General features: G+C 33.2%; 1 protein-coding gene across 4 annotated transcripts in view; it reads left to right on the top strand.

Annotated features, from left to right (window-relative positions):
• The window catches only part of Cfap300 (cilia and flagella associated protein 300), a 31,556-nt gene extending 7,287 nt beyond the window's left edge, over positions 1-24,269 (top strand). The window contains exons 3-7 of one of the 4 annotated variants that reach the window (XM_076843837.2): positions 2,331-2,406; positions 10,861-11,027; positions 15,490-15,662; positions 22,057-22,123; positions 22,933-24,269. In XM_076843837.2, coding sequence (XP_076699952.1) covers positions 2,331-2,406; positions 10,861-11,027; positions 15,490-15,662; positions 22,057-22,123; positions 22,933-23,061 — 612 coding nt within the window. In that variant the 3' untranslated portion in view covers positions 23,062-24,269. The remainder of the gene's footprint in view (positions 1-2,330; positions 2,407-10,860; positions 11,028-15,489; positions 15,663-22,056; positions 22,124-22,932) is intronic. The other 3 variants (XM_076843840.1, XM_076843839.2, XM_076843838.1) reach the window with 3 other exon arrangements.
• The last annotated feature ends 380 nt before the right edge of the window (positions 24,270-24,649 follow it).

Raw genomic sequence — 24,649 nt, 5'->3', positions numbered from 1 at the left:
TATTTATTGTAACAATTTTTATTGTAATAATTTAAACAATAAAGAACAATTCATAGGAAAAAATGATATTTCTCTATCCCAATCTAAAATTACCTTCCACCCCCTTAACCATCTTCTTCCACAAATCTATAACCACTTCATCTAAAAGGTTTGTATATATTCTTCCATATTCTTCCATATTTTTCTTTATGTGCATATAGATGTGTAGAGTATCATACACATTACTCTTAACTACCTTTTAAATATTTATGATTTTAAATATTTATGATTTTTTCCCTCAAAGTCATAATACCCATTTAGGAAAAATTTATTGAGTAACTACTTTATGTCAGGCCATTCTAAGCACTACAGATATAGCAATGAATAAGAAAAGCAAGTTCCACTACTTAGGAAGCTTACAATTTGTTTTAGTGCTTTTTTTCTAGTAGCTGAATTCTGTCTGGTATATTTTATTCAACCATGCTTCTATTGATGGACATTGAAGTGGTTTCCAGATTTTGACCCCACAAACAATTCTACAAAAAAGAAGATTTATACATAAATATGCCTGCTAGTGGTTTCAAAACCCAAAAGTAGAGTTTGCAGGATCATAATTAACTCACGTTTTTAGTATTCAAGATAATAACATTACTTTCCCAAAAGGTTGTAAAGATTTACACTTACAGCAGCTTGTAAGAATGCATATTTTCTACTAATCTTGCCAAAAGTTACCAGTCTCAGGACTTAGGGATATGACTCAGAGGGTGAGAACTTGCCTAGCATGCACAGGGCCCAGGGTTCAATGCCCAGCACTGAAAAAACAAAACAAAGGGGAAAAAAAAAAAAAAAACCTTTCCATTCTTTTTTTTTGGGGGGGGGGCAATGTAGTGGGGTTAACATGTTATCATGTGATTTCTGATTTCATTTCTTTCATTGCTCTTGAAGTTGAGCATCTTTTCATAATTATTGGCTATTTGCATTTTTTACACACCTGTTTTTATTCTTTGAACAGCTTTTAAATCAGGTTGTCAGTTTTTCTTACAAATTTTGAGCTTTTAAAAAAATATTGAGAATTAGCTCCCCCTCTTTGTTATCATATTTGTTGGAAATATTTTCTCTCAGTCTATTGTTTTTCTTTGATTAAATTGCTCATCACTGATATATTTTCTGGCTGCCCAGCACTTTTGAACACCCTTGTGATTTGGGGGTAATTTCTATCCTTTGCTTTTTGGAAGTCCAAGTGGAACTCTCCCCTGCCCTCCTCCCCCCCAAAATTGCAAGTATCTTCTCCCTTACATTTAGAACACAAGACCTAGGGCTAGTTACATAAGCGATAGAATGAGTAATTGGCATGTGTGAAACCTTGAGTTCAATCTCCAACACAGGGAAGGAGGGTAGGGGAGATGAACATTAAGCAAGCCAACCAGAGTGATCATTTCAAGACTGTGATTTTGAAATGAACAACTTAAGATGCACACAGAATCCATTTCACTGACAAAAATGGTGGCAGAGGCATCACAGCAGTGGCTTTGTTAGAAACAAGTAGTAATAGTGTCTATGGCTGATATAAATACACTTGATTTATAAACACACCAAGCAGAGTTAGGAAATAGAAGTGGTAATAGCTTTCTCTAGTGCTTTATGGGGCTGCTGCAACAAAGGTGACAGTTTCCTCATCAGAGCAATTCTTCATGTGATTTTATATCATTCCAAATGTGAAAACTGAAGCCTGAAGTTTTGTAGATTGCCTGAGATGCTTTTCATTTGTCTTCTACCTTTCAGCCAGAGTCAGCTGCTAGTACTTAATAATAAAATTCTTTATTGACTACTATGTTGCCTTTTAAATTTTATTTATTTATTTATTTATTTATGGTTCTGGGGATTGAACTCAGGGCCTTACCCATGCTAGGCAAGTGCTCTACTACTGAGCTAAATCTCCAGCCCATTACGTTGCCTTTTGTCAGATACAAAATTTGTTTATAGCAAGTCAAACCTGTCACTTTGCTATGTGCTCCCTTGGATAGACTTAGATTGGTGGGTGGTTAGTTTTAGATTTAGATCCAGTGTATTAATGGTTATTAAGGAGATTAATTCAGAAAATAAGATAGGAGGAAAATAAAGTTTTCAGATAATATATACTCTCCTAATTTTTACTATAAATCATTTTCCATTAATTCCCCAATTTATCTGTACTTAGAGACACATTGCTGTTTACGCTGTTCCAATTTGAATGTAATAAAACTTCTTTACCAATATGAAAGGGTCCTTCCTAGTTTAGATTTTATAGAAGTTGATTTTATTATTATTTATAATAAAATATCTAACATGTTCTTCTCCAACTTGTATTTTAGGCTTTTTTCAAAGACCCAAATGTTATTCCAAATTTGCAGTTACTTTCAGATTCTTCTGGACAGTGGATTACATTAGGTAAATAAAATTTCATCTTTCCAGGTGACTATTTTGCTATTATAACAAAATTTTGCCCCCAAAATTTTCATTATTAAAATACAAATTTTGAGCCAGGTGTGGTGATGCACCCCTGTAATCCCAGCTACCTGGGAGGCTGAGACAGGAGGATTACAAGTAGTGGATTCAGTAATGCATTTCTGTAATCCCAGCAATTTGTGAGGCTGAGGCAGGAGGATCTCAGGTTCAAAGCCAGCCTCAGCAACTTAGTGAGGTTCTAAGCAACTTAGCAAGACCTTGTCGCAAAGTGAAAAATAAATAGTGTTGGGATATAGCTCAGTAGTAAAGCACCCGTGGGTTCAAACCCTGGTTCAGGAAAAAAAAAAAAAAGTTAAGTTTGACCAGTCGTACCAGGCCTGCTCTGCATCTCTCCCAGTAGTCTGCTGATATTGTCCTGGTTCAGAACCTAAGAGTAATTTTTCTTTTTATTGATTTTTAAAAGTATGTATTTTTTAAAAGTATTTATTGTGCACCTCCTATGTACCTGCTAGATGCAGGGAGCATAAAGTGGATAAAAGAAAACCTGTATTCAAGGAATTTGTTGAAGTGTGTGTGTGTGCGTGTGTGTATGTGTGTGTGTGTGTGTGTGTGTGTGTGTGTGTGAGTGAGAGAGAGACAGAGAGAGAGACAGTGTGTGTGGTGTGTGTAATAATGTATTATATGTTCTACCATAAAAATGGGAGCATGAGGTGAGGAGTGGTCAATTCTACCCAGAGGGAAAGGATCAGGAAAGATTAATAAGAGGATGCTTAGGCAAAAATTTACATTCTGATGGGGGCATGGATTTCTGAAGAGGAATCAGCTACCATAGAATATTTTTTTAAAATAATATATTAAGTTGTGGAGAAGTGTCTTAAAATCTCAAAATAAATTTATATAAATAATATTGTCATAATACATTGAAATACAGCTAGGTATTTTTTTAAATACATGAATATATTTTAAATATATATATATATATATATGTCGTTTACCTTTATTTTTATGTGGTGCTGAGAATTGAACCCAGTGCCTCACGCATGCTAGGCAAGCACTCTACCACTAAGCCACAACCCCAGTCCCCAGGTAGGAATTTTTAAAGAAAGTTACCAAATGTTTAATTACTTAACAACACTCATTTAAATCTCTTAAATAGGTCAAGAATGAAATCAGTGTTAATTAAAGACTGTTTTAGAAGCAAAACATGAACACTATATTTTCTTGATTTTTATGTTTTTAGAAGACTTTTATTTTTATTTTTAATTTTTAAATACTTTTTTAGTTGTGAGTAGACACAATACCTTTATTTTATTTATATGTGGTGCTGAGGAGTGAACACAGTGCCTCATGTGTGATATTCATTGTTCTATTACTGAGCTGCAAACCCAGCACAAGTTTTTTTATTTTTAATTGACACAATTATACATATTTGTAGGATAAATCATGATGTTTCAATATATGATGATCAAATCAAGGTAATTAGCATATCCATCACCTCAAATACTTATCTCTTTGTGACAAAGACATTTAAAATCTGTTCTATTTCGTTTTTTTAATCATTTAAATTTATTTTTTTCATATTTTATTGGTGCATTGTAGTTGCACATAATGGTAGGATTTATTATTACATATTTGTACATGCACACAATATAAGAGTATAATTTTGCCAATGTTATTCCCCAATATTTCCCTTTTCCCTTCCCTCCTTTCTTGCCCCGTTCCCTTTCTTCTACTCCATCAATCTCCCTTCAGTTTTTATGAGATCCCCATCCCCACCTTTCTTTCCCCTTTTCCTCTCTAGCATCCAATATGAGAGAAAACATCCAATCCTTGACTTTCTAAATTTGGCTTACTTTGAATACTATATTTTAAATTTAAGTTTTAGGTTTCAACACTAGAACAAGTAAAAGCATCATTACATTTAGGAGAATCTGGCAATGTGATTGTACTCAATATGCAAATTGATTTTAAATTAGTTATTTTGTTTGGGCATGGGGGACTTTTGGTAAACTATCCTACAACTGTATTTTCATGGAATTCTAATAGTGGTCACACAAAAGTAATTTTTCTTAAAGTATTATTTTAAGAAGAAGATTACAAATTGTTCATGATATTAGACTTAGCAGGTCAAACTTTATTGCTTTGGCTAAAGACTACTGCAAAATTTATAGAGCAGAAAACTGGTACGAATGATCCTTAGACTACTTACAAAATTGAACTGAATATCTGAGCAAATATATTTAATGCTTCAAATTTTTCAAAAAGGAATAATCAGAGCCATGTATTACAGTAGTTTCAGTCAATCCATTTGAAAAAAATAAGGTTTACTGAAGTTAAGTGTTCAACCTTCCCTATATTGGTACACATTTCACAAAACAGCACCAACTTTTTCTGATTTTTTTAATAAGGCATTGCAAAAAGATAAATTCTAAAATTCCACATGTGCCTAACAGGATCAATTAGAAGTACTCTGAAAAATAGGACAGAACAGTAGTATTCCATTTTAGAAGCAATTCTGGTAGATTTTAGTTCTCTTCCATTAGCTTTTTTTTTTTTTTTTTTTTTTTTTTTTTTTTTTTTCAGAATCTTTAACTTTTCTTGTTCTTTTCCTTGTGTATTGGACATCTTCCCTTGAATGTTCCTCTGGAGGCCTTTATATGCAAAAAAAAATTGTTTTGAAATAAGAGGTATTATTCTAGCAGGTGAACCAATTCCAGAGAAAATGATGATGGACCCTCCTTTATTACCAGCTGCACTGCCCACATTGCCTGTCATTTGTACTCCAGCATAGTCCCATGGTTTAGACATACTTTGCTTTTTTTAGATAACATATAATGGATGCTAAAGGCATACACATTACTTCTTTTAACACAGAGATCATTATACATCTGTAATTTATGAATGAGTGAGAGCCAAAGCTAAATTATCTGTGCAGTTTTATATGCTGGCTGGATATAGTTGAGATTCAAATCCAGGCTCCTGAATTTAAGACCTTGACTCCCTACACTCTTTCACATCTGTCACTTCCATGTTTATAGGGCTGCCGGAAAAGTATTAACTTAAGACATCAAATAAAAAGGAAGCATCTAGCATCTTATAATGCTACTATTAGTGGAAAAAATGCATTTTAATTTTATGTGGTCATAATGATACATATCTTATAAATGTTGAAGATAAAATTTTATAAAATTACTGCATAACAAGTTAGCATGTGCTATAGATTGAGTTATGCCCCTACTCCAAATTCATATGTGTAAACTCTAAACCCTCATTTTGATGGTATTTAGAAATGGGACCTTTAGGAGGAATTTATGTTTAGATGAAGGCATGAGTATGGGACCTTTTTTATGGAATTAGTTCCTTATAATAAGAAAAAAACACTAGAATGCTCTCTATGCTGTGTGAAATCAACCATCTGCAAGTCAGGAACCAAATCATTTGCACCTTGATCTTGGATTTCCCAGATTCTAGAATAGATTAATATATTAATCTATAATATAATTAATATATCATTAAGAAATATGGCGCTACCGTAACAAATAACTAAAAATATAGAGTGGCTTGGGAAGCCTCTTGGTAGAGGCTCAAAGAATTTTTAAGTACATGCTAGAAATGTGAATGTTAAAGTCAATTCTAGTGACAGCTCTGAAGGAAATGAAGAACATTATATTGGAAACTGGAAGAAAGGTGCTCTTTGTTATAATGTGACAAATAGTTTGGCTGAACTGTGTTCAAGTGCTTTATGGACGGTAGAACTTGCAAGTGAAAAAATCAGAAATTTACCTGAGGCGATTTCAGAAACCAGGAATAGAGATGGAATTGTACCAGTGAAGACACTGCTAGTTTGAGCAAAAGGGGTCAAAAAAAAAGCAAGCTGAAATGAATGAAGGGTGTTGAACCTCTTAGATCCTATAGGACTTCACTATTTGACTGCAAATATGAACTAGTCTTCAAGAAAAGGGAAGATTCCAAAGGCAATTCAGAGATCATTAGGGCTACCACCTCCATTTCAACAGACCAGACAGCCTCCAACCAAAGCCTCAAATTCAATGCCACCCTGCAGAGCCAAGCTGACCTAGTAAAACCTTAGGGATTGGGCCACCTGGTGCCTGAGGGCTTTGCCTCCACCCAGGCAGAGTTGAGACCATCACATCTGTGGGTTCAGAAGGCAGAGTATAGAGCAAAAAAAAGGATTATTTTTGAGCCTTAAGATCTAAAGGAATTTGCCTTGCTAAATTATGGGCTTGCTTGGCACCTATCACCCATTCCTTAATTTCCCATTTCTCCCTCTCCCACTGCCAAAATGAAGTGACTATCCCATGTCCATCCAATCAATGTATTTTAGAAGCACATAACGTGTTTGATTTCACAAGTTTATAGCTAGAGAGAAATTTTGCCTCAGGGTAAATGATACCTCAATCTCACCCATATCCAATTTAGATGACACTTTGAACTTTAGACTTCAGAATTGATGATTGAGTAAATTAAATTCTGGGGAGCTGTTGGAATGGAATGAATATACTTTGCATGTGAGAAGAGTAATTAATGACTTTGGGTAACTAAGAGTGAAATGCTTTTGACTGAATTGTGTTGCATAAATTCATATTTAGAAGCCCCTTGACCTCCCATGACATCATCTGTCCTTAATTACTTCCCAAATGCAAATTCATTATTTTTATTTTTAATGTCTTCTTTTTTTTATTCGTGTTATACATAACATTTGAATTCATTTTGACAGAATTATAAAAGCATAGAATATAATTGATTCTAATTTAGTACCCCATGCTTCACTTTCTCCTCTCCTCTCACTCCCTGTTCCCTTCCCTCTACTGATCTTTTTACTCTTTAGTTATATATATATTTTTAAATTAGTGTCTTGTGGATATACACAATAGTGAGATTCACTGTGGTATATTCATATATGTACATAGGAAAATTGGGTCAGATTAATTCCACTGTTTTTCCCTTATCCTTCTTCCTCCCTCCCCTTCAATCCCCTTCATCTACTCCATTGATCTTTTTTCTGTTTTTTTTTTTATCCCCCCTTCCCCTTATTTTGGACTAGTATCCACATATCAGAGTAAACATTCAACCTTTGACTTTGAGGGCTGGCTTATTTCACTTAGCATAATCTCTAGTTCTGTCTATTTACCAGCAAATGCCATAATGTCATCCTTCTTTATGGCTGAGTAATACTCCATTGTGTGTAGGGAGTGGAGTGTAGGGAGTCCATATGTATGCATATGTATGTATATGTATATATATGTGTGTGTGTGTGTGTGTGTGTATAGAATATATATCAGGGCTGGGGATATGGCTCAAGCGGTAGCGCGCTCTCCTGGCATGCGTGAGGCCCGGGTTAGATCCTCAGCACCACATACAGACAAAGATGTTGTCTCCGCCGAGAACTAAAAAATAAATATTAAAAAAAATCTAAAAAAAATAGAATATATATCTTTATTATATATTTATTTATATATTTATCCATTTTGTGTGTGTGTGTGTATGTGTTTTCACATTTTCTATATTTGTTCAAAGGGCACCTAAGTTTGTCCCATAATTTGACTATTGTGAATTGTGCTGCTATAAACATTGATTTGGCTGTGTCACCATATAATGCTGATTTTAGATCTTTTGGTTATACATTGAGAAGTGGGATATGGGGGGTTCCATTCTTAGTTTTTTAAGGAATCATCATACTGCTTTCCAGAGTGCTTGCAACTAATTTGCAGTCCTACTGACATTGTATGAGTGTACCTTTTTCCTCACACAGCCTCACCAACATTTATTATCATTTGTCATTCTGACTAGAGATGAAATCTCAGTGTCATTTTAATTTGCATTTCCCTAATTGCTAGAGATGTTAAACATTTTTTCATATATTTTTTGACCATTATATTTCTTCTTTTGAGAAGTGTCTGTTTAGTTTTTTTGCCCATTTATTATTTAGGTTATTTGATTTTGGTGTTAAATTTTTTGAGTTCTTGGGCTGGGGATGTGGCTCAAGCGGTGGCGCGCTCGCCTGGCATGCGTGCGGCCCGGGTTCGATCCTCAGCATCATATACAGACAAAGATGTTGTGTCCGCCAAATACTAAAAAATAAATATTAAAATTCTCTCTCTCTCTCTCCCTCTTTCTCACTCTCTCTCACTCTTTAAAAAAAAAAAATTTTTGAGTTCTTTGTATGTTCTGAATACTAATGTATCTGAGGAGCAACATGTAAATTTTTAAGGCATATAATCCAGTCAATAGCAAATGCTATTTTCATGCCTCAGTTTAAGTGATTTGAATTTAATTACCATTTCTTACCAACCAAACCTTCCTGCCACTCCCCAAATCAGAGCTGAGGTAGATTTATTAAAATGGCATGTGTCCCAGTGTCATAGGTCCCTCATCCTGTGGCCATCAACCAATCTTTTGAAACTGACCTGCTGTATACTGCTCTTGTCTTTAATCTTTCAACAATACTCAGAACTAATTTATCATTCTCTATGTTCTTTTAAATTTATCTAACCCCAAGAGGATTTTGCCTCTGAAACAAAAGGAGCTTCTCTTGGCATCATAGCTTTCGAAATTACTGAGACATACATAGTTCCTGGCTCCAGGCATCCTTCTTGTCTCCACACTAGCCTAGTTAAGGTTCATAACCTACAGCAACAGGTCCTAGCATGACTTTAGGTGGACAGCCAAAATAGGAAGTGCAAACAACTGCCAGTTTTAATTACTCTTCTTAAGCACAAGCTACTTTTCAGGTCAGAGGTTTAGCAAAAGTATCCAGGAAGAGGATACGCCAAGGGCCACCACACCTAGGTCTATAAGCTCCTTAAATCTTTGAACAAATGAATACCATCCTCTTATATCTGAGTAAATGTGTGTGTATGTGTGTACATAAAAGAGAGGGGGAATAATTATTTGATATAATCATAAAAACATTCATTTTAATCTGTGCCTTTCTGTAATTTAATGGAAACTTTAGTGATTGAAAATCCATTCCTGGGGCCTGGGGATGTGGCTCAAGCGGTAGCGTGCTCTCCTGGCATGCATGCGGCCTGGGTTCGATCCTCAGCACCACATACAAAGATGTGTCCGCCCAAAACTAAATAATAAATATTTAAAAAAAAAAAAAAAAGAAAATCCATTCCTGAAAGTACCTTCAGGAAATACGTGTGGGATTGGGGAAGAGGTAGAAAGGAGAAAAACTAAAGCTATATAAAAGAAAAATAGACAAAATGCCATTTTTTCAAATTCCTATAATTCTGAACTTGTGATAATTTAACTAAACCTGCTTTGAAATTTATTTTGGCTTGGAAACTTTTTTGTAATAAACACTATAAATGAGATCACAAAGGAGAAAATTTTAAATGAGAAAATGTTTTCAAGATCCATTAACTAGAATTTTGTGGTACAGATTATAAAACATTGAGCATGATGCAAATCCAAAGATCACATAAAGAAGTTTCTTTGTTTTTTTGTTGTTTTTTTTTTTTTTTTGTGTGAGACTGGCCTTGAACTTGTGATCCTCCTGTCTCAGAATCCCAAGCCTCTAGGATTACAGGTGTGTGCCACCATGCTCAGCAGTTCCTCCACTTTTATAGGCAATTCTGATATTAAAAGTAATGTAAGAACCCTGTGTCACATAAAAAAAAAAAAGTGTGCTTAGTTTTCAAGTATTCTCCAATTTAGCTCCTCTAGTCCTGAAATGGTAAGATTTTGTTACAATGTTTGAATGGTTAATTAAAAACAAATAAGCTGCAAAATAAGAATTTAATAAAATCCCCAAACTAATATGTCTTTTAAGTACAGCTATATGTTGTTAGACAATGGAATATATTCTGAGAAATTCATCTTTAGTAATATGAACATTATAAAAGTGTATTTACACAAATCTAGATGGTATGGGTCAATTTTTTCAATGTGACCTCTTGCTATAATCAAGAGATGCAATAAACATGAGATGTATGAAGCTACTTCTAGCTTAAGACAGCACATTTTATGTTCACCCTTTTTTTAATAAATAGAAGGCATACACTCTAAAATAATGATAGAAAGTATAATACAGTAAATATGTAAACCAGAATGTAGTTGTGTATTGACATTATCAAGTATTATGTATTGTACATAATTGTATGTTATTCTATTATATGACTGGCAGTGTAGCAGGTTTGCTTGCACCAGCATCACCACAAATGTGAGTTGTGCGTTGCACTATGATGTTAAAGACATCTACAACATCACAATGCAGTAGGAATTTTTTAGCTCCATTAGAATCTTATGAACCACCATATTGTATATAGCCATCATTGACCAAAACATTTTCATGCAACGTATATCAAAATGTCATATTTGGTTATTTCTTAGGTCTCTGCATTGTGATTTATTTTAGAACTGAAAATATTAAATTAACTTATCTATCTCTTTTTAAAATATTTTTTCCAGGAACTGAAGTGAAAAAAATTGAAGCTATAAATGTTCCTTGCACACAGCTTTCAATGTCATTTTTTAATCGGTTATATGATGAAGATATTGTACGAGACAATGGTCATATTGTTAAGTGTTTAGATTCTTTTTGTGATCCATTTCTCATTTCTGATGAGTTACGAAAAGTAAGTATAGAATTTTTAAATTTCACATTGAAATCTTATTTCAAGAAATGCAAAATGCCAAAAACTATTGCCTGCTTAAAGCCCATAAAGTACTTCTTGTTAATAAAAATGATCAGTAATAATCATTAGATTGATACATTTATTCTTGTATAGCACTTTTACTGTCAATGTACTTATTTTTATATTTTTCAGTAGCTCTCTACAGGATGCTACTGATATCTGATGAGTAGGGATGCTGCTAAATATAACTCTCAGCACAGTTTCTCAGAATTCCACACAAAAAAAGTTATCTGGCCCAACATGTCAACAATGAAGAGATAGAGAAACTTGCCTATTTAATTAATAGCTATTTTTCTGATATCAAAGTAATGTAAGAACCCTGTGTCACATAAAAAAGTGTGCTTAGTTTGAGGCTCTTGGCCTATCAAACAAATATCAAATATGTGCCTGTAGTGCTAGATGCAGTGGTACACAACCTGTAATCCCAGAGACTCAGAAGGCTAGGGCAGGAGAATTGTAGGTTTGAAGCCAACATTGACAATTTATCAAGACCCTGTCTCAAAAAAAAAAAAAAAATAGAAAAGGGTAGGGCTATAGCTCAGAGAAAGAATTCCCCCTGAGTTCTACCCCCAATACTGCCAAAAAATAAAATGAAAAATTAAAATAAATCCTTGAGTAAAAACTTCTTTCTCTCTTATTGCTAAGATCAACTCAATGTGGTTGGGTTGAGTATCAAAATGAGTATGAAACTCATTTGATAAACTAAATTGAATTTTGTTTTAGTGAGAGGTACACCGAACTTGGAATCAAATACATGTATTATTTATCTAATTCCTGATTTATTATTTACAATATAATAACCTCAGGCAAATCATTCAATCTATAACACAGAAATACTTTCTTCTTAAAAGCATTGAAAAATGAATTGAGGAAATACTTAAATGTACTTTTTTAGAAAGTATGAAATGCTGTTAAAGCGAAATGTATTAACATTATAAAATATATATACTATGTGTAATATTGTAATTATTGAACCTAGACATCAGTGCATACCAGGCTCTGCCACTTAATTATCATGATATTTAGTCTAAGATTTCTTTTCCTCTGTAAAATAAGCATAATATCAGAATTATGTGACATAATACACATAAAGTGCTTCGCACTATGCCTGGCACTTAGTAAACTTGTTATACTACTGCTATTCTCCATTAAGAGGAAAGGGAGGGGGCTGGGGTTGTAGCTCAGTGGTAGAACACTTGCCTAGCATGTGTGAGGCTGGGTTCAATTCTCAGCACTACATATAAATAAACAAAAAATAAAGGTCCATTGACAACTAAAAAAAAAATTTAAAAAACAGAGAAAAGGGAGATTATACAAATCTAATATATTACAAATCCAGATTGGAATGAACTAGGGCAGCTGCTAATTTACAATTCTGAACACAGAAATCTTCGCTGTAGGGGAAAGAGAGGTATCCAGCCCAGCTATACATTAATCTACACTAGAATGCACCAAAAAGAACCTTCTAACTTAGCTTAAGACAGAAATGAAATTAACTTGTTGAAATGAAGTATGCTTATATCTAATATGAAATAAATACATTGGGGATTGACATTAATTTCTATTTTACTAAGAACTGGAAATTACCATTTAGGAAATGTTTGGTTTGGGTTTCCCTCCTTTTGAATACTGATAATCTCAGCTCTCTTTCTCCCTTCTTCCCTCTTCCATCATTCCATTCTGGCATAAAATCCTTACCTCTAATTTCAGAGAATTTACCATCACTTCTATAGAAAGGACCTCATCAATGAATGAACTTTTAAAGGAGGATTTGTTTTTCCAATGTAATACTCTGCAAAACTGCCTACTATCTGTCATATTTATTGCCAGGAATGTCAAGCACCCTTATTCTTAAAGTGCTAGAACTCAGTATTTTCTTGCTAATTGCCTATGTATTTTGCTCTTATGTTCTTTGCCACTCCATGGCAATAGAGAAGTTTTTTTTGTTTGTTTGTTTGTTTTTTAAGTAGTGCTGGGGCCTTGTACATGTGAGGCAAGCACTCTACCAACTGAGCTATATCCCCAGCTCAAGGGAAGGTCTTTTAATTGGTTACTTTCTGGCTGAAAATAATGATAATTATAATAATAATGTATTAATAATTATTAGTAATAATATAATAATTATTATTTCCAGTTTTAGCTTGAATTAAAAAGTTCCTCCACACACATTGTACGACTATACATATTCTATTGGCACACTGTAATGTAAGCACTAATAATAGCCTCTTTCCTGACTATGACTCAGATATGCAATGTTAACCATTGCATATCTGCCATCTCAGGGCTGTACAGCCAGAGAACTGTATATAAAAAAATAGAAGAGAGAACAGTCATATAATGTTTTTAATATTCATTCCAAAATTTTTTAGTTGTCATATTTTAAAATTATGCAGTCTAATCAGTACAGTGTATGACAGTGCTCATTATAAACACTTATTAATTACTAGGTGCAGTGGCACATACTTGTAATGTCAACAACTTGGAAGGTCAAAACAGGAGGATTGCAAGTTCCAAGCCAGTCTGGACAACTTAGTGGGAACTTGTCTCAAAATGAAATAAAAAGGGGTTGGAATATAGCTCAGTGGCAGAGTACTCCTAGACTCAATCACCAGAATGCAGTGGAGGGGGAATGTGTTAACTCCTAATTGCTTTGTTCACCCTAGTACTCAGATCTTCAAGTAACTATAAACAAAAGCTTTAATATTACATCATTTATTTATAGGGAAGGAAGAAAGGAGTAAGTTAGGAAGTGGAAAAGTATAAGTGTTACATGTAGCATGCCCAGAGACAATAAACCATGAATTACTTCTCCTTCCCTTTTATTATACATAACCTTGGCTTTCATCAGTCATTATAAATAAACTGAATATGGACAACACCATAGAGTTTATTATTCTTTAAATAGCTCTTATACGATGACCTTGTGTTTTCCTTAGAGGTTGTAAATAAGCTTAATTAATTATCTTAATTAAATGTAATTCTTGCTACTAGACAGTTATTCTTATATAACTCATCATATTTTCTTATAGTGTTAAGTATTATACATGACTTTTAAAGCTTTATCCACTAGAGTTCTTTATATATAAAAGAGTTTTTGTCCCACTTTTTTTGAGGTTTTTTTAAACAAATTTTTGTCTTTCATTACTTTGGTCTTATTGTATTTATGTTTAAATTTTTTTTGTTTTGTTTATTTTGATGCAATACTGGGGATTGAGCTTAGGGCCCCTTGCATGCTAGGAAAGTAATCTACCTCTAAGCATTATCTCCAGCCTCTTTCTTTTATTTTATTTTAAAACAGGGTCTTGCTAAGTTGCCCAGGTTAACCTCAAACTTGTGATCCTCTGGCTTCAGTCTCCTAAGTAGTTGGGATTACAGACATGTGCCACCACACCCAGCTGTATCTATGTTTTATTGTTAGCTATTTCACATTCTTCTTAAAAGTAGGTCGGATATAAACAATTCTTTAAAATGTGTTATTTACTTACAATTTTCACCTTCTTTTATAGCTTACATTCATCACCTATAGTCAGTAAATGCATGTTTTCTATAATGCTCAATGATATTAAAAAAAAATCCTTGATATCAGACCTAGTCAAATTGTTTTCTGAAAGTGGTAGCAAGGTCTCAGGAGATTAAGAGTCAATGTACAGATATGATGTGTAAAAAGAATCTTATTAGAGGGACCAGGAAAAGGAAAGGTGGATATGAAGCTCCAACACCTGACAGGCTCAAAATTGGAGTACCTGCTGGGGATATAAAGAAAGTAGTGATAAAGTAGTGATCCAGACACTAATCCCAGCTACTCAAGAGACTAAGGCCAAAGAATCACATGAACCCTTGAGTTAAAAATCAGCCTGGGTACCATAACAAGAACCCATCTCTAAAAGAGAATGCTTAGAAAATGACCATTGATGTTTAGCCTCTGGATAGAAACAAAGGTGAAACACTTTATGGAATGGAGCAGTTTTCTCATTTATGCTTTAGTTTATTTCCTAATAAGATTTGAAGTGACTTAACACCAAAAATACTATAGCACTAAAATAATTACTAAAAATAAAAATTAGAATAAAGGAAGACTTGGCTTCTATATTTTAAAATTTTATGTATTCCTTTAATCCAATATTAGGACCTAATGAAAAAATGGAGGCAAAATAAGTGCAGATCACAAATATATTCTCTCCAATTGCCTCAGGATTGGTTCTTAAAGTAAGTTTAATATTGGACCAGAGTTGTGTAGCTCAGTTGTCAGAGAGTGCTTGCGTAGCATGAGTGAAGCCCTGGGTTTGAGCCCCAGCACCAAAAAATAAATAAGATTATTTTTAAATATGTAAATTGATATGTTTAAAAACTTAAAAATTAAAATCCTGGGTTATATTACATTACTATTAATTTATCATCTTAGGTTTTGCTAGTGGAAGACTCTGAAAAATATGAAGTATTCAGGCAACCAGATAGAGAAGAGTTCCTGTTTTGTCTTTTTAAACATCTTTGCCTTGGTGGATCCCTATGTCAGTATGAAGATGTGCTTAATCCATACCTGGAAACAACAAAACTTATCTATAAGGATCTGGTGAGGTAAAGTTGCTAGATCACAATACATAAATCTCTAGTTAATACAGCAAATGGTTTGTTTACCATGGTAGGAGCCAGACTTGGTGGTACATTACTATAGTCCCAGCTACTTAGGAGGCTGAGGTGGGAGGATCACTTGAATCCAGGAATTGAGGACAGTCTGAACAACAAAGTAAGACCCCTGTCTCGAAAAAAGAGAGAAAAGTAATCATGATGGTATTACCTCCTTGTCATCATATTAATCACCAGAGTGTGTAGAAATAGCACTACCTCACCCACTCTTGTAATCACCTCCCCTTTTTCCAAGTTAGAAAGATTTCTAGAATTCTCTCTATTTTAATTCTTTTTTAAAAGAGAGAGAGAGAATTTTTTAATATTTATTTTTTTTAGGTGGACACAACATCTTTGTTTGTATATGGTGCTGAGGATCGAACCTGGGCCACAGGCATGCCAGGCGAGAGGGCTACCGCTTGAGCCACATCCCCAGCTCTCTCTCCATTTTAATTCTAAGTCCTCTCATTCTTCATCTATCTCTTTTGTTTGTTTCCTCAGTTAGACCAATCACCCATTCTGTCCCTTATTATGGACTGCCATCTTCCAGGCTTCCCCCACTGACTCACCTCCTTTTAAATGACAAAGGCACACAAAAGATCCCTCAGGATTTTGAGTTTACTTGACTAATAATTATTTCCTTTGTTCTAAAGAAATAGAAGAATTTTCATTTAGGTGTGATCTTCACCTTTTCAAATTCATCCCAAAGCTATATAGTTGGTTTTAGGAATTCTAATAGACTTTCTTTGTTTCCCTCTGTTTTACTGCAGATCAAATGAGGATTAAAACTTTATAAATTTCTTATTTTAACTAAGTAAATGTTCTTTGTTAGGGTTTTTTCAATTATGAAGGTATTAGTTCATCTTTATAGGCAAGTTGGATACAAATGAGAAGCAGAGCGTTCTAGAGTTTAGGTACATAATTTTACTTCACTAGGAAAATAACAGAATTAACTTTTATCAGATTCTTAATTGTTCCTTTACTCAACAAGTTAATTCCTATATTTAGTCCCTGTGTCATATATCTAACTACATGATTTTATTTTACTTTTTTATTTCTAATATGGTGTTAAAAACAAAAATATTTCTATAATCCGTATCTGATTTTAATGAAAAGGTTGTGTCATTACATAGATTTTTGAAACAGATTCATTAGAAATACAATTTCAGAAAAAGTATATCCATGCCTACATCAAACATTTTCTGTCCTAATAATTTACAGTTTGTATAAAACTTGTAGACCACTTCTGGTACTATTAAAGACCAGAAGTCTTTACCTAGTGTACCCTCAACATGCTCACACAAAAAGTACCCCATTACCATTGCAGTGCCTTGGTGGATCCCTTTGTCAATATGAGGTTTGTAGAATTCCTCACTACCTGTGCTGTGGAGACCAAAGGTCTGTTGGAGACACTTGAAACAGATATAATTTTAGGTCTTCAACACTGCAGAAACTGCTTTTTTCCCAACATTCCCATTCCTGAATTCTTACTTGTGATTCTCGTCTACATTTTGGGGGCTAAGAAAAAGTATGACTAGAAAAGAGTAAAGACCACTCATAAAGTGAGCAGTCAAAATTCATGACAACTTACGAGAAAAGTAAGTGTAGAATCATTTAATCAGGTAATCAGCAAGTATCAGTATTATTCACAGAACTCTATTAGGCTCTTAACAGGCTACAAGAGGAACAACAAAATAGTCCTTGACCTTAAGAAATTGCAATAAACTACATTTAATAGTAAAGGAATTGTTTAAAATCTTTAAAGTAAAATTATTTATGTAATCAAGTGTTCAGTTATTTATTTATTTATTTTTATTTTTTTTGAAGAGAGAGAGAGAGAGAATTTTTTAATATTTATTTTTTAGTTTTCAGCAGACACAACATTTTTGTTTGTATATGGTACTGAGGATCGAACCTGGGCCGCACGCATGCCAGGCGAGTGTGCTACCGCTTGAGCCACATCCCCAGCCCCAAGTGTTCAGTTATTTATAAGCAAATGTTTGCTACTTTTTATACTATAAGTAATACCCCAGAAGTTCAAAAGAGGATATTGTATGGGTATGAGCCATCAGGGAAGTCTTGATGGAATGAAGTCTATGAGGACCATTCTGTTGCCAGTTTAAAGGTGATACATAACAAGTCTGTCATTCTAGAGGAGATTAGAAAAGAGACTGGCCCAAGTAGAGCAGTGCTTTTGAGAACCATTAAATATTTCTCCTAATGGTGCAAGTTTAAACATACTTATGAGTTTCTTTGCTGAACAAGGAGAAATGAAATGGTCTTCTCAAAGCACTTCAGTAGAAAATTATGTTTAAATATTTACTTATTTAAGATGATTTAGGGGCTGGGTTTGTAGCTTATTGGTAGAACACTTGCCTCCCACATGTGAGGCACTGGGTTCAATTCTCAGCACCACACAAAAATAAATAAATAAAGGTATTGCATCCATCTACATATAAAAATATTTTTTAAAAAAAGATGATTTAGGTGCCAGTACAAAGCAGTTGACTAGATAATTGATCTGAGTTCCTTAAAAGTTTGTTTTTCACATGCACTATATGTACTATAAAATACATCTTTCCTCATATTGGTCATGTTGATTTTGGTTAAATGCTGTGTTATTCTATTAAGGCCTGTCATCTATTGGTAGTGATAAAGTGGGTGGATATAGTAGTTATCAAGGAATATGTAAGATGGGATTTGAAGTATCTTTAGTACTTTTTCAGAATTCTGAGCCACATATCCAACTAAGTCATCTGACCAAGCTAATTTAACAAAGAAGTATTTTTTCCCCATTTATTTACTTGAATTTTGGGTGTTTTGCATACATTAGAAAGACCTCTGCTAGCTTTCTAGTGAAACATGCAGCAGCTGCTTTACAGGATCTAATCTGCCCTTGCAGATAAACATTATAAATAACATATTCCAGCAAAATCCATTCTTTGTTTATGGAAGTCAAGAGCACACTATGAAGTGTGATTTTTAGGAATTCTGAATCAAACAAAAGAAAAAAATCTTTTTTTTAGTTGTATATGGACACAATCCTCTTATTTATTTATTTATTTATTTGTTTTTTAATGTGGTGCTAAGGATCAGTCCTAGTGCTTCATATGCAAGGCAAGCGCTCTGCCACTGAGCCACAATCCCAGCCTGAATAAAATATTTTTTAAATACTTTTTTCCTCATCTATTATCACAGATCCTATAAAATACGTCTTTTAAGTGTTTTGAAAAATGCTTTCTTTTTGAAGGTTATTGTTTCTTTAAATCAAGTAGGTAATACTTAAGAACCATTTAATATGCAAGTAATTATTTCAAATATATACATGTTGTTGTTGTCGTTATTGCTTTAGTTTTTTAGATGGACACAATGCCTTTATGTTACTTATTATTTTTTATGTGAACCTGAGGATTGAACCCAGTTCCTCATGAATGCTAGGCAAGTACTCTACCACTCAGCCACAATTCCAGCCCCTAAATACATGTTTTTACCAAAGTTTTGAGAGAGTTCTCCCAAGTCAATTATTCTTCCCAGATAAAATTTTATTATTTGAACTGAGATTATGGCTTTCAGATGCTAGTTAAGCAGTGGGCTTCCTGTTTTTTAAAATGAACAGTGTTGCTTACAATATAGTCTTTTTACCCTAAAGTTTAGAGTCAGTATGAGACAAATTCTCAGAAATTATCAGAAATGATATTCCAAACCATTAATATGATCAATATATCTATATCTACATATACATATATAGATATAGCTATAGATGTTGAATATAATTTTAAGCTTGGCTAGTATGCACAAGGCCCTGGGTTTGATTGTTAACATCACAAAAAAAAAAAAAAAAAAAAAAGGAACTTATGATTATCTAACGAGGGAGTTAGTGAAGCCCAAAGATGTGATATAATGTTAATTATTAGTAAAACAGTTTAAGACACTAATGATTGTTATTTTACATTTCCTTTTTTCTCCCCTTATAGATATAGAACAGGTAATAATGAATTTACTTTTTTAAAATTAATTTAGAAATTCTTAGATATTATTAGCATAAGAAATAAAATAGAATAATATGATTTATTTCTGTTAGGAATCAACTTCTAGTAATGTGCAAGTGGTAGTTTATTTTTTAAATAATATATTTATGGAGACAATTTACACATAGTAATAATATGTATAATAATAATATGTATAAAAATAAATCGTAAGTATACATATAACTCAATAAATTTTACACATGATTATACCATGATTATACCACCCCCATATTGTTTTGTTTTAGATATAACTATGCATATGTTCTTTATTTTGAGCTAGCCACCTAGCTATGGGTATATATGAATATTTATATATGGTGGTTATGGTCATCCTTGGATAAGCACAGATTTTTAAATGCCATCTTCATCTTGTAGTATAGCTTAGGCATTAGAAAAATAAAATTACCTTGACCCAATTTATAGAAATATTTGGAAATCAGTTTAATCATATGACTCCTGGGTTTAACTATGAAAGAAATATCTCGTAGAGATGAAAACCACCTCGGAATCAGGAACCCTAAAATGGCTGGGTCTGGTCATCTATAGGCCTATGCAGATTCACACATACACACACCCCTTCCACACAGTCTACGTTCTTCCTGCTCGTCCCCTCTCTGTTTCCATTATTTTTACATATGTAGTAGACAGTTAGCAATATTTTCACCTGGTAAAGTAGGCAAAGGGGGATCTTCCTTTAAATTTTACCTACTCATATTACATGTGAATAATACCTTTGATTCATATGTATTTAGAGGGTATATAGGTATGGGATAAACAGCAGATGTATAGAAGAGAGGGAATGGATCTCCCAGTCATCTGGATTTTGTTCCCAGAAATGTCGCTTATAGTTGGATTTTCTTAAACATTTCATTTAACTTTTCTACTTCTGCTGTCTGTAAAATTGGCAAAATAATGCCTAAGTTATGTGACCTTTAAATAATATTTTGCAAACTTTAAGGCATTTTAAATATGTATGAATACTGTATGTAGACAACATAAAATGTATGTCTGTAGTTTATTTCCTCAATCCCTAGTTTGTTTCCTCTCTTCATATTGCCACAGGTAATCTTCAGGGAGAGTAACTGAAAGAGAGCTACCAAGAGAAAATTATTTTTATATGATATAATTTAGCAATAGATTTAACAAAGTTTTCATAATATAGTTTTCATATATATTATTTTATATTCATTATCTTCATGTATATCATTTAATTCTTTTATCCTAAAAGAAACCATAATATGTCCAGCTTACATCTGAGAAAATTGAGTTTCAGAGAGGTTAATCTTGTTCAAAGTGAAATAACAGCTCAGTGGTACCACTGGCATTTATATTTAGGTTGTTTAATTCTTTCGCCTGTTTTTATCTATCCCTTACAGCTATCTATACTTCAATCTGACTTTTACAAATCCCTGTTTATCCAATAATTGTTTATGTGACCTGGTGTAGTCATTTCACCATCTGAAAATTGACCACACACCTAATTGTAAAATTTGGTTTTCTATTGTTTCAATTTAGTTGACCTTGTCCATTCTTGGATGAAGCCTCGGATGCCAACCTTTTCGAACCATTTTAGTTGGATATTTTATATTTTCATGTTCTATTTGAAAACAAAATAATACCTAAATAACAAAAGGGATCATTAAAGTGCAATATAAAAATCCTTATTTTATAAATAATACATATAATTTTAATGGCTTTAAGATGTCTTTATTAGCTATGTTGTCAAATAGTCAAAACCAAGTTTTCTTTTCAGTCTATTTACCTGCATAATCAGAACACCTTATCTGTTTCCTAAGTGTCAAGTTTCTATGTAAACTCATAGTTGCAGTCTGGAATCCAAGACAATTGATTCCATTAGGTCCTTTCAATTTGGAGATAATGCCATATAATCTGATTTTAAAAATCACTCTTTTAACATGAAATCAAGATGCATCTAATATATATCCAAATATGTATTTGCATGAAGTTTTTGTTCTATCTTCATTTACCTAGAAGAGATTTAAATTAGTGGTTTGACTTTCAATCACTGATATCTCAAATTCAAAGTTCAAGGCTATTTCTTGATCTGAGTATGCTTCCCAAAACTTTATACTGCCTACTTGGCATCCAGAGCCCTGCAAGTCCATTCACAATTTCCTGTAGTCCTACCAGCCATTATATCCCACCTACCCCATGATTTGACCTTTTACTCTGGCCCACATCCTTATGATGCTCTTTGTCACTGTAGGCTATCTATGTGGGTTTTTTTTAATCTTAATTAAATTTTATTTTTAAATAAACTTGTTATATATTTTAAATGTATCTTTTTTCTTTTCTAGTGTTCGAAAGCATCCTCAAACCAAGAAAATACAAATTACTTCTTCTATCTTTAAAGTCACAGCCTATGTAAGTATTGAGCAAAAATTTACAACCAAATAATTTAGTTACTTCTTGTTAATAGACTTGCTACAAATGGTGTGTTAGTTAGGACATTTATGACTAGGTGAAAAAAGGGTGATATTTAGTGTTTTGTCAAAAGTTGATATAAGGTATGATTTTGTTTGGAGAATACTTTGAACTTATTTCTATGCTTCCTATTGTCTGTATCTAATTTTCTCTACTAATTATAGAGCTAAATCTGTGACTTCATGGAGAAGAACACAGATAAATAAGAGTACTGCAAATAAATGAGTACCATAAATGTCTTTATATTACAGAATCTGATACTTGAATTTTAGTATCATACAAAAGATATTACACATAAAGCAGTTTCTAAGTATCTTCATTCAATCACTTAGCTAATATTTATTAAATATTTACTGTATATTGTATGCTGGGCTAGGGCACAACGTAAAAGAAATATGTGGCACATAGAGATCATGTTTGAAAAATATATATGTAGATAGGAGAAAACTGCTAAATAGAAAATTTTGTATATTAGCATATTAAAAGCACTTTTTAAAAAATGATGGAATTCCCTTTTGAACTATAGATTCCTTAAGAACAAGAATTAGGCATGTATGTTTAATACAGACATACATCTAGCATAATAGATTATGTGGTCAACATTTTAAAATATGAGTTAACTGCCAATTTATTGTCAAGGATGTGTGTATGTTTCATGTTGCTTTAACAAAAAATATATAATATTCAAATATGTTGATTATCATTTAAATGTAATTGTATACTAAATAATTTAGGTTTATCTTTTTTAGGATTCTACTGGTGTGTGCTACCCTTCAACAAAGAACCATGAACAGACATTTTCTTATTTTATTGTGGATCCTATCAAGCGTCATGTTAATGTTTTATACCATTGTTATGGTGTAGGGGAAATGTCTTAAATAGGTTTTCAGATTGCCTTTCTACTATTTTTAACTTAATATTTTTCTATTTCAATACTAATTTATAGATATTTACTTTGCATAATAATTCAAGTAAAATGTTGAATTTGCTTAGAACAGAAGAAAGCAAACACCAAGATGCCTTTCTCTGAATTTGTCTGGCACACTCACACAGAAATCCCTAATATAATCTATGCAAAACAGTTGTGGAACTTTTATAGAAAGTTACAAGGAACTAAATATCTAGTTCATGTTTGTTGCATTTAGATTCAAGTGAGAAGATTTTCCATGCATTTTATTTTAGAAACTAATTCTGGATTGGAATTGAAGCAGGAAACTAAACATCTCTACCACCAATTATTTATATGAAGCGTTCTCTTTTCCAACTTGCATTTAATTTGGTTACATTTTTTCATTGCATTTATGTATCTAGAATTAGGAAAAGCATAGTAATATTTTTACTTCATTTGTTCTACTTTAAAATCTTCAATTCAAAAAATAATGTTCTGAAAATTATTGTAAGCTCTTTATCACACAATAAATTAAAACTGCAGCGACCCATAGCTAATAAAAAAAGCTACATGTAAACATAGAAAATTGCCCTGATGGTATTATTAAGCTGGCAAAAGAAATGAGAAGCAAATTGTCTTGGTACTCTCTCTCATTACATTCATCAGGTGAATGTAAAACTTAGATTTCTATTTTTAAACATATGATTAACATATGTTCCATTGATGATGGGAAGCTTTCAAGAAATGTTGAAACCAGATGCAGTAGCACACGCCTGTAATCCCCACAGCTGAGGAGGCTGAGGCAAAAGAATTTCTAAGCCAGCCTCAGCAAAAGAGAGGCACTAAGCATCTCAGTGAGAGCCTGTCTCTAAATAAAATACAAAATAGGTCTGGGAGAGGCTGGGGGTGTAGCTCAGTGGTAGATCACTTGCCTTGCTATTAGTGAGGCTCTGGGTTCAATCCTCAGCACCATATAAAATAAAGGTACTGTGTCTAAAATAGGGCAGGGCATGTGGCTAAGTGGCTGAGTCCTCCTGAGTTCAATCCCCAGTACCAAAAAGAAAAAAAGAAAAAAGAAAGAAATGTTGAGACTTTGAAGAGGAGCAAGTTTAGAATATGTGTTTCAGGGCTGGGGATGTGGCTCAAGTGGTAGTGCGCTCGCCTGGCATGCGTGCGGCCTGGGTTCGATCCTCAGCACCACATACAAACAAAGATGTTGTGTCTGCCGAGAACTAAAAAATAAATATTAAAAAATTCTCTCTCTCTCTCATTCTCTCTTAAAAAAAAAAAATAGAATATGTGTTTCTGTGTTTTAGGAACAAGGATGATAATCTTGGATTTGAATCTAGAAGGAAGCATGGAAACTTGGGTATAGAGTTAAGGATAGATAGTTTGTTCTTTCTTAATACCTAGAAGAATGAGAAAAATGACTTGGCACATTTAATGTTTATTGAATGATATTTTGATATAGATTGTATATGCCTAATCTGATATGGCACTGAAACTATTTCAGATTTCAGAGTTTTTTGTGTTTTGGAATATTTGCTAGTTGCACATTTAATCCAAAAATCCAAAAT

Source organism: Callospermophilus lateralis, chromosome 2, assembly GCF_048772815.1.
Source record: "Callospermophilus lateralis isolate mCalLat2 chromosome 2, mCalLat2.hap1, whole genome shotgun sequence".
NCBI classification, from domain to species: domain Eukaryota; kingdom Metazoa; phylum Chordata; class Mammalia; order Rodentia; family Sciuridae; genus Callospermophilus; species Callospermophilus lateralis.
The sequence above is the reverse complement of the archived record's forward strand: the minus strand, read 5'-3'. Positions and strand labels throughout refer to the sequence as shown.